Below are 12,055 nucleotides of genomic sequence, written 5' to 3' on the forward strand. Positions count from 1 at the left end.
CACATGAATAAGCATGTGATCATGTTTGTATGGCTATTCTATGACCAGATGACAGAATATCATCTATAATTAGATGATAGACCAGAAGTGTAACAAAATTCTGTCTTCGGATCGCAAAAGTTAATATTAGTGATGCTATCCAGATGCAGAAAAATAAAGTGAAAGAACTAATTGTCTTGGTTGGCACTAATGATCTCAGATGTAAGAAGTATTCTATGAGAGAGGAGATGAAGGAGTTGTTCGACGAAGCAAAAAACAAGAGTGAGACAGTGAAGATTGTAAGCATCTTGCCATGTAATGATAGATACGAACTGAGGAGGAGAGCATGGATAGCAAACAAATCAATATGCAGCTTATGCAGAAAGAATGATGTAGAGTTTGTGGACCACTGGCCTGAGTTTGATGGACAGAAGGATTTGCATAATGCAGATGGTCTGCACTTAAACAGCATTGGTGTCAGGAGTCCAGTATGTTAAAATGCAAATTCAGGAAACTTAAGCAATTAGGGTGGATGCAGGTGAATGTGTGCAAAGGCACATAGGAGAGCAAGCGAGTGCAAGAATAAGCAAAAAATGTTGAATTTAGTCTCTCAAGCAACAATATCGAATAGGGTAGTCAATTCAGGAAATAAGGTGGTTAGGTTCCTCAAGGGATGCTGCAGTTTCTATGTACTAATGCCACAAGCATCAGGAACAAGAGGGGGGGGGGGGGAGTTTTTGGCACAGGTTAGTGCAGCATCGCCAAAAATTATAGGCATTAGTGAGACTTGGCTAATAATAGATGATGTTGTTACAGGGATAGAATGTGAAAGGTTCAGTATTTTCAGGGATGATAGAGATGATATGATTGGGGAGGGGTTCTGCTGATAATAGCAGATGAATTGCAGCCAAAAAGAACAGGAGATGAGCAAGATGACTATTGCTTTGAAGCAGTTTGGAGACAAATAAGACAAAATATACAGTTGGTTGCTACTATAGGCCAGGGAATTCCAGGGATGAACTGGAAGACATGCATCAGCAAATTAGTATACAATGAATGCAGGTTAAGTGATTATTATGAGGGGGGGGGAATTCAAATATGGAGATATAGATTGGAAGGAAGGAAGAAAGATCACATGGTAGGAAAGAAATGGAATTTCTACACCTATTGAGAGATAATTGCTTCAGACAGCATATGATAAAGGGGATTCAAGGTGCAGGAGTATTGGACCTGGTCATAGGATCAGAAGAGGTATCCGTAACGAAGGTGGGCACATTGGGGAGAGTGACCATGCTGTCTTAACTTGGAATGTTGAAAAGCATGAGGAATATTCTGTCAGGAGGAATCTGAAGCTGTGCCGTGGCATAAAAACCTGCAAGGAAAGGAAAGGATGTTAGTAGTACATGGGAGTGGCGTCTAGAGGAAGAAATGTCACACTGCATACTCACAATCAGGAGGGTTAATTAGGTAGGAGTTAGATGGATGAGTAGTATTATTAAACATGAGCTGCAAAAAAAAGCACTGGTTCATTGGGCCCACTCCTTTTGTTCTTCAGATGATCTGTTACAAAAAGAACTGCAATATATTATTTCCTCCTTTTTATCTAATTGATATAAGAATTCCTTCATCAAAAGAGCTCCGAGTAGTTTTAATATGCCTTCCTTTTCAAATACAGAAGAAATAACGCACATTCCTAAGGCATTAGTGAATGTATAGCAAAAGTTTTAAAACCACTGAATATTTTTGTTGCCCTTCGACCTTTCAGAAAAATCTCCACCTTTCTCACTTCTCCAAAGGACAAGCTTCCACATCTTAGTTATCCAGGTGTCTACCAGATTCCTTGCTCTTGTGGATTATCTTATTTCGGACAAACAGGAAGATTTGCCTCTACTATTCGGCTAGAAGAACATCAGTCTTATATTCAATACCTTGAACCTGAACAGTCTGGACTTGCAGAACATGACATCATCACTAGACATAAGTTCATTGGAACAAGACAAGAGTCCTTCATAAAAGTCAGTTCCTCATGGAACGGCTTTATAAAGAAACATGTGAAACTCTACTTCACTCTCCTAACTTAAACAGATCCGATGGTTTACATCTATCCCCTTTATGGGAGATAACACTTTATAAATCAGCTAATCTTTCCTAACTTTTTATTTTATATTTATATATATTTATTTATTTATTTATTCATTTTTTTAGTTAGGAAATTTACTGACCTTTTTAGTTATCTTACATTAGCAACTTAGGTGGCACCCTTTGAAATTGTCAGTTATTGTTCAATTAGCTTTATAAATGTATTGAAGATGGCTGCGATACAATATGCAGGCGAAAATTATACTATTAAATAATATTTTACGTGAGTTATTACATTTTTGAGTTCACACACATAAGGTCATCAGCCCTCAATAGATAAGAATGTGTGAGATGACCATGACCTATGAGAAGCCTAACAAGAACTCCATAGCTCCTGTATTTGACTAGATTGCCAATGCTTAATCTCATGCAATTTATTTGTCAGTGCTACTCACCATGATGATTGCCACTGATTATTCAACTTTCTTCTTGTTAGCTGTCTGTGTAGACTGAAAAAACAGTTGGCTCATACTTGGGAAAATATAAGAGCTGCTGCATCTGCAGCCTCAGTTCCCCTAATTCAATGACTAGAAATCTAGCAAAACTGAACATAAAAATTAAGGATTTCACATAAATAAAATTCTATATAAATAAGAATATGGTAGTGGTTTTCTTTTATGCATACAAGCAAGGTGAATGGCATGTCCTGTCAGGTGTCTTCTCCCTCCAGGAGATTGACTACCATGCGTCTCCACCACGTCCTATTCTACGCCTCTCTTCTGCATTCCTCATATGAGAGATAGGTCCAGTCTTCTATATTTTTCATCGACTCCAGTCTTTGTCTTCCTCTTTCCCTCAACAGTTCTTTGAGAAGTGTCCTTTGTAGGCAGTTATGTCTCAGAATATGTCCAAAATATCTGACTTTTCATGTAGCTTAGAAATATAAGTACTGCATTCAAGTGAAATCTGACTGGATACAATGTGGTTAGGAAAGCAGAAGCACACCAAGAGAGGTATCAGATCTCTAATCAGGTAAGAAATCAGTGCTCTGCTCTGTATGCATTAAACAGCTGGTAGATTGATGGAGTATTCGACTTTTTTAGCTGGCACAGTGAGAAGCTGCTTGAAAGAATGTACACCTGCTATGCAATAGTCATGCCAATAGTCTGCCCAACTTCTTTCACCCACATACCAAAGGCAAATGGCATTCTGATGTTTGTAATACAGTGGTACCTTGGTTAACAACGGCTTCAGATAACGACATACTTGGTTAACGACGAGTGGCTGTAAGAAAAAAATCTCTTGGTTAAAGACTCTTGATTATGTGAACCTCTATCTGATCTAAAAAACTGGAATCTTCCAATCGCACTCAGCCACGTGCGGGAATACATTGTCGAATAGAGAACAGCCACGCAGCATAGCTGTGAAGCTCAGATATGTTTGAACCATCATAGCCAGCTGTTTACGTTTTCTGTTTATTGTTTCTTTTCTTGTAGTGTACTGTGCTTTATTTTAAAATTTGTGGTTATAAATGTGTTTTATGATGAAAATGATAATATTTAAGCATTTATTTTTTATGTGTTTGTTCATACAGACAATAAATTGGTGGGTGGGTGTCACTGTTTTCGTTTGCCATCAAAAGGCAAAATCAAATCTCATCTGTATAATAATCGTTGTATCTATAAGCCACTAATCAGTGTATGTTACGGTGAGTGCTGTATCTAATATTGTCACCTTACAAGCAAAATGCACTAAGTCAAAAATTGCAGATTCTGAAATGAACTGTTAACTTTTATTTCAAAAAGTTTTTTTTTTGAACTTTTACTTTTATTTTTGATAATATGTTCTTTGTATCCCTTGTATTAGTGTTGTATAATTTGTGACAATACTGTATTTTGCTTATCTTTTTTTTTTATAGAGTGAATTTTTTTACCGTGTGACAAAATGGGTCCCAAAAAGAAAGCTAGTGAGGGGAAAAAAACAAAAAAATTTTCTATATTGAACAGAAGAAAGAAATAATAGCAAAACAACATGAAGGTGTGAAAGTTATGCAGCTAGCTCGAATATATGAAACCAGTCATTCTACAATATCAACCATTTTGGCTAAGAAAGAAGAACTTATGGTAGCTAAGGTTGCTAAGGGAACTTCAAGGTTGAATGTCAGAGGGCTTCTTTTTGAGCAGATGGAAAATCTATTACTAATTTGGATCAAAGAAAGAGAAATGGTGGGCGATACTACATCTCAAAATGCAATCTGTCAGAAAGCTAAACAGATTTATCAAGATTTGAAAAAGAAGACTTTGGGATCAAGTTCTGATGTAGATGATGATTTCAAAGGTAGCAGAGGTTAGTTTGACAACTTTAAAAAAAGAACAGAAATTCATAGTGTGGTCAGACACGGAGAGGCAGTTAGTGCTGACAAAGCAGCAGCAGATAAATTTGTCAATAGTTTTACAAGAATTATAGAAGAAGGAGAATACCTACCTCCACAAGTCTTCAATTGTGATGAGACTGGGTTATTTTGGAAGAAAATGCCCAACAGGAAATTTATCACAAAAGAAGAAAAAAACACTTCCTGGGCATAAACCAATGAATGATAGGTTAACATTGCTTTTAGCAGCAAATGCAAGTGGAGACTGCAAGGTAAAACCAATGTTAATCTACCACTCAAAGAATCCCCGAGCATTCAAAAAGTTCAATGTCTCTAAATCCAATCTCGGTGTTTTGTGGAAGTCTAACAGCAAAGTCTGGGTCACAAGAATAGAATTTAGAGACTGGATTCACGAAGTGTTTGGACCAACTGTCAAAGCCTATCTTGAGCAAAACAATCTGCCTCTAAAAGCCATTTTAACCTTGGATAATGCACCTGGCCATCCAATGGGCATACAAGAAGAGCTACCAGAGGAATTAGATTTTATCAAGGTGATTTTCTTCCTCCCAAGACTACATCTCTGATTCAACCTACGGATCAGCTGATAATTGCAAATTTTAAAAAACTTTACACAATGCCACTTTTGACCAGGTGCTTTGAAATGTATGAGGCTACCAACATAATCCTAAGAAAATTTTGGAAGGAAGAATTCAACATTGTCATAGCAATTAGGCTAATTGTAAAGGCTTGGCAAGAAGTAACAATGAAATGTCTCAAAGCAGCATGGAGGAAACTGTGTCCTTCCTTTGGTAATGAAGAAACTTCAGATGAAGGACACAAATTGGTAAAGGATATTGTGGCAACTGCTCATGATCTTAACTTGGAAGTAGAGGAGGAAGATGTTATTGCAGATGCATGACACCGAGAACTGACTACTGACGAACTAAAAGAACTTTCTCGTGGAAAGGCTTAGACGTTGGTTATGCATTTTTTATTTTTTTTACTAAGTAATTTAAGGAATAAGAAATTCCTTAAATTACTTAGTAAAAAAAAAAAAAAAAAACTTTTCAAGCGGCAATGTGAAGAAATGGAAATTTCATCTGAAGATGAGGATGGAGATAAAGAACAAATTACAACTGCTGAAATCAAAAATGTTTTGGCAAAGTGGGAGGAAGTTCAAGATGTTGCTATAAAATGGAATCCAAATAGTTCTAAGGTTATCAGAACTGCAGATCTATTTAATGAAAAGTCCATGCAGTTTTTCAGGAACATTTTAAAAAAGAGGTAGAAGCAAACAACCCCATTCATGTTTTTTCAGGTCTATTTGTCAAAAACTCCGAAGTGAGCCCAATTGTCCTTCTGGTGAAGATTGATAATTAAAAACTGTTTTCCTGAACAACAATTCATTTTATTAATGTTAATTTTTTTGTAGCAAATACATATACTGTATAATAAATAAATGATATTTACCATATTTTCATGACATTTTAAATGAGTTTTATCTGCATTTTTAATATGTACTAAGGTTGTGGGGAGGGCCAGAACAAATTAATCGATTTTCAATTAAATCTTATGGGGAATCGCGCCTTGGATAACGATGGTAATCCTGGAACGGATTACCGTCGTTAACCAAGGCACCACTGTATTGAACTTCCCAATGTAGGGGGGGGGGGACTGTTTACAGATGTCAAAGCTTTTCAGTTCTCCTCAGTGGATGGCTGACTGTATAGTCATAGCCAATTTGTAGGAAAGTTGAGCTACTGTTTCTCTTGTTGCTCTTTAAATATCAAAAATTCAAGAGGGTAGGATGCTGTTGCCAAGATTCTAGCAAAACTTTCCTCTAAAGTATATGCAATTCTTTGGGTTCGTTAAGTACACTACACTTCCATTATGTTCCAGGTTAGAAGAATGATGTGTTCTATTCTACTACTGATTTAAGAGTTTCTATCACATACAATTTTTGCACTAAATGTACAACTGATAGATGTATATTGAATCCAAGAATGTTTTTGACAGATGCCTGACATAACATGCTTTGACATGAACATGTTTAAAAGATTGAGATTTGATGTAGTAGTAGTGTTTCTATGGAATATGCTCCATGCTATATCTTGATATTTTTGGTTGATTGGTACTCAAAATTCCACTATGCTTTGAATACTGTGGAAATCTAGATGTTTTGGTAATGTAGTTGATGCTGCATGGACAATATAATCGGTTACATGAATCACTACTTCAGTGAGAGGTGTTTGGCTGATTGCCCCAGCATTAAATTTTGTAAGATGGGAAAAACATATTATCCTAGCCAGCATGGTCAGTTTTCTATGTGGAAATAGATGTGAGGATATAGTGAAAAAATCAGGGAAATTATCTCTTCTATAAATATTTTCTGCAACATCCCACATGAGTAGTGGAAGAATGGCAGGAGAGCAGATAGTAAGATGCTGCAGAATATAAGCAGATAGGCATGTGAAAGAACACTGTGTCCATTATTAAGAAGAGAGAGCCTGTTATTCTCAAGCAAACACAAAAATGCAACCCCTCACCCATTTGTGTTGGTGCTTCCTCACAGGACATGATGTCCATTAGTCATCCATTAAAAGTATGGGCTGAGGCAGTTGCAATATGAGATTATCAAGGTTGACCTGTTTTGAGCTCAGAACCTGGTGGTAAATAAATGGAACATATTGTAATAATAAATCCCACTGACAGGCAAATAGCTACCACTTCCAGAGCAGTGTTAAGCTAGATGTGCTGAAAAAGAGTATGGCTGCCCAATGGGATAGCACCCCCACCCCCCAAACACCATGAGCAGGTCTATGTCCAGTTCTGGCCTTACAAATTTGTGAAATGACTTAAGGTGAAGAGAAAGTGAAAAGAAAAGTGTCTAAGAAAGTGTTTCACTTTCTTAGACATACGTATTTGTGTTGCTTTTGATATTTCTGTAACATCCTCTTTGTATCCTGATATGAGATATTTTGTTCAGTTTTTATCTTTTGTATTATTTTTAATCATTCCACCTTTGGCATGCACAGGAGCAGGCAGGATTGTTTCTCTCTCACAGCTGACATTTAGATTGCTCTGCAAGCAAGATTTATTATCATGCTCTTTATCAGGCACATGGTAGAGCCATGGCAGGCAGTTTGTGTATTCCTATTTTTGACATTATTAGAGATTTAGATGTATCAAATTAAGTCCTGGTCAGAACTGGGTAGCCATCCCCATGTACCTACATACATCTCATACCCATCACACCTTGATCTTTATGCTCTGAACTTATCTTCTCAACTAGAACATTAAGGAGATTCCCATTGTGATATCACACCTCCAGAGTAGCTGTTTTATGAGGTCTACTATAACTGATATTTCCTTCTCACTACTGCTTGCAGTAGTTTTTCAGAGTGTTGCTGATATGAGGTTTCAACAAGAATATCACATGAATTCAGTTTTTGTAACTGTTTTGGGAGATCCTGCCTGTCCTTCTAAACCATTCTGAATAAAGAAAGGTGACATAAAGATTAGAAAAGCTTTGATGAGAAACACTGGTATATTTAAGTGTCAGATGTCTTTGGTTTCTTAATTCTGTTATCAAATGATGTATCTACAATTTCTGCACTTGGTTTGGGGTTTGCTAAGGCCTTCTGAAAAATCTGAGGATGAAGTATTCATGCTCAAAGGGATTTTTTTTTAAATTTTTGCCAGCAATCTCCATCCACATGGATCTACACATGAATGTTCATGATCCAGCAAGCAATAAATGTGCTCAGAAGTGGAACACAGGGTTATTCCATGAATGCAGCAAGCCCGAGGCCATGTCCTCAGACCATAAAGTAGGAAACTTACTGTAATGCCAATGACCCTTGCAGGCAAGCCAACTAGCCAACAGCCGAATAATCCTGGCCAGGTCATCCAAGACTGCCCATCTTGCCAAAGCAGGAACTAAATAATTTAAGGATACCAGATCTCCCTTTTCAGATGTTCACAGGTCACACTGTGGCAGCAGGGTGTTTGATCAGTGATGGTAGTCTGAAAGATATGAAAGTAATAATTCAGGAGAAGTGGAGCAAAGAATACAAGAAAAGAGAGAGAGAGAGCAGCAGCAGCAGTATAGGCTTGTTAAGAAGAGGTCCTGCTTTAGTATCTTGGTTACATTTTATAATAGTAAAAAGTATACTGACCAGAGGAGATGCTCATATAGTGATTTTTCTGAAGTATTTGATAGAGTACTATCAGATAACAAACTACTATTGAAACATTAAGAAGGATGGGGTTGAAGAGTCAATTGGCAGCTTGGATACAGGGATGGGTGGAGTCCCAAAAAAGGAACAGTGATGAGTGGGATAACCATGGGGGTTCTGTTCTAGACCACTGTTGTTTAAATTTATATATAAATGAATTTTGCTGATGATGCTAAATTAGCAAGAGCAATGTAAGGAAGTTCTCATGATGTTATTACAGGAGGATTTTAATAGTTTGGTACTTTTGGCTGAAAAATGGGGATGTCGTGTCAATGTTACCAAGTCATGTATATTGCTCAAAACAATTAAGAGATATTTTGGTTTTCTTGTAAATTATAAAAATAATTTATAAATGTAACACAATTTGTAAAAAATATCGGTTATTTAAACAATATTTCATCAATTACACCCTATCCATAAGTAAGAAATATTTATTCATGTATAAAGTACCAATAGTTATAATTATTTGCAGAAATTTATAATTATTCGACAGAAACTAAAATATCCCCTTATGTTCTGAGCAGTGTACTTTGGTGCTAGAAAAGACAGAATGAAATTTATTGTATAGGAACTTTGGTCTGGGTGGGGAGAGAAGAGGTAAGTGATCTGGGGATCTTAATGGATAATATCATGAAAGCTGTAAATGTTACTCAGAAATTGCTGCAATAATCTAAAGACCTCGACAAGTAAGGATAAGAAGGTAATAGTTCCATTTTATATAAGGGACCAATCAGTCCACATTTGGATTCTGTGCACAGATCTGGTCACTTAGTTACATGGGCAATAAGGAAACGTTATGGAAAAGAGAGAGAGTACAGATTAGAGTAACAAACTGTCAGAGGACCGGAATGTTAAGTACAATGACAGTTTAAGGGAATGTAATCTGCAGAGCTTGGTAGATAGCTGAATTGATATGACTGAGCCATATTACTATGAGAGGAGCCTATCAGACAGATAAGGACATTACTGCACAGGGTAACAGGTGATGTGAGAATGAGAGGGCATTCATAGAAAGCAAACAAAGATTATGTGAGTAAGGAAGTGAAAATTAGAATTTTTTTTTTTTTTTTGCATGGCAAGTAGTGAATGAATGGAATGCTTTGCCAGAGTGAGTAATGAATGATCCAACAATAAATGTTTTAAGGCAAGGTATGACAGTATTGTGGTCTATGAATGAGTGGCTACCTGTAATGAGTGATTCCACAAAGGGCTGTAAAAGTAATTAAAAATTATAATGATGATAATATATATTAGATTTACTCAATTCAAACTTGAAGTATCCTACCCACATCATTAACTTACCAAAACATTCAAGTGTAGTCAATAATTTGTACACCCTTTGAACTTCGTTGAATGTAGCTCTTCGAGAAGGAAATGGAATAGTACGTAAACGAGGATCATCTTTTTTGAAAGGTGGATTTTTTGCTCCAAATAGTGCCATTTTGTTGAAACCAGGTGCTCGATAAAAGATGCGATCACAAGCTTGTAGTTCACAGGACCAGGATACCAAAAGGTCTTGAATATCCTGAAAGTATATAAAATATAAAATGCTTCCCTCTCCCCTTCTTTTTTTTTTTTAAATAACAAAGATAATGTTCTTCAACATTGGAATGAACAGAACCAGATCATCTTGAGAACTTTTATCTCTTATTATCATTAGCTCCCCCCTTTATTTTTAGAAATTCATTTCCTCTTAAGATATTTTTTACTAGCTTTCTATATCATATTTCCTATGATGAATATTCTTCCTACTCAATCTGTTATTTCTGAAGATTAAAAAAAAAGAAGGAAAAAACCAGCATTTTTATTATGGTATGCAGCTTGCAAAAACAAAGCTTTAAACAGGGCTATTCCTTGAGTATTTTTTTTTTCTTTTTTCTCCTGTTCCTAATACAAAAATGTATATATATATCAGAACCTGAGCCAAATGAACTTGGTTTTCATGTGGTGCAGACTGTTTCCATAAGCAGGGTTACGGCATGCACCACAATCATATTCCCTAGTTGGAGGATATGCTGACAACATAGTGGATGACAACTGCCTTACTTACTGGTGATGCACAATGGTTATTGTCATGTTTGATCTTTAGAGTGGGATTCCTTTTTCCATAACCCATTCTTGTTGCAGCACAATTAGCCTGAATATTTAATGATAATCCTCCAGCCACTTGCTCCAATGCCTGATTACAGTGAGGGGGGGGGGGAGATTCTGCATGAGAGACATATCTGCGACCCCTTTCCCACTGCATTCTTTCCCTGCTCTTTAATGAACTCTCCATAATCAACTAGGAGAAGTACAAATATTTCTGCATCCACTTTCCCAAATATATACAGCCTTAACACAAAATTTGTACGCATTACTATTTAGTCTAACCTGATCTGCTATTTCTCACAGGACCTAAAATGATGACCAGTGGAGGTCCAACTACTATTCAAACTAGAAGCTGCAAAAAATTTCCACCTCATCCTCTTGCATACATTTGCTGTCTTATTGTTCTCAGATTTGGATAATTACTCCAACCTCTTTCAGCATTTATCACTGAAGTCTAATTTTCTGCAGTTCAAATATTCAGAGAGCGAGGTAATCTACCTTAGGTATTCTGACGTCCACAACTCAAAATGGCTGCCCTTTTCACTTCTACTGATCAAGCTGGATGACATGTTGAAACAACTTTCACCTACCCACCAGAATACCAGATATCACCACCCTTCTCCCAGTATTCTTAATCTTTTTTTAATCAGTTCTCCTTTCAAAATGTCCCCCCCCCCCCCCAAGTCACCGAATCTAGTCCTCTGGCACTAAAGTTGAGCCAAAAGAGAATGATCTCCATGATTTCATCACCTTCTCTTTGAGTGATCTGTGTCAACTCTTTTGATTCAAACATCTACTATAACCAAATAACTGAAATTAATCCCAGAATGAAGACTATCATTCCATATTTCCTTCACAATCCTTGACACTCTCCAATCCTTATTTCTCTAACAAATCTGCCACCTAAAAGATAATGCCTGGCTCTTGGAATCAGTACTCTTCTTAAACTTGTATAAATGAACAATGAAAAATCACCTTTTGTTATACCAAAAACAGCCCAATGCACATCTCCTTTATTTGATGAAGATTTCACAAAAATCCTCAACAGTCTCCATATATAGAATCAAAAACAGAAAATTAGTGCTCCAGAATTAACAGCAAGCATACATTATCTGAGAGATCATGATTGTTTGGGATCTACCCAATGGCATGGAAGCAAGGCTACATATCCATCTCTAGCAAAAAGGGAGATAAGTCAGCAATCAAACAATTAATTACACTCTTGCTTCACAACAGATCTACTACACAAATTTACCAACCTTTGAACAGACAAGCTATGGAAAAGTGTGGAGAAACT

General features: G+C 36.6%; 1 protein-coding gene across 5 annotated transcripts in view; it reads right to left on the reverse strand.

The window, feature by feature from the left end:
• The window catches only part of LOC150100368 (tRNA endonuclease ANKZF1-like), a 197,498-nt gene that overhangs the window by 95,954 nt on the left and 89,489 nt on the right, over window positions 1-12,055 (reverse strand). For all 5 annotated transcript variants that reach the window (XM_090402734.1, XM_090402733.1, XM_090402735.1 and 2 more), the window contains exon 8: window positions 9,970-10,192. In XM_090402734.1, the coding sequence (XP_090258860.1) occupies window positions 9,970-10,192 (223 nt within the window). The remainder of the gene's footprint in view (window positions 1-9,969; window positions 10,193-12,055) is intronic.

This window comes from Typopeltis vanoorti, chromosome 13 (genome assembly GCF_054136105.1).
Source record: "Typopeltis vanoorti isolate ZY-2024b chromosome 13, IOZ_Tvanoo_1.0, whole genome shotgun sequence".
NCBI lineage: Eukaryota > Metazoa > Arthropoda > Arachnida > Uropygi > Thelyphonidae > Typopeltis > Typopeltis vanoorti.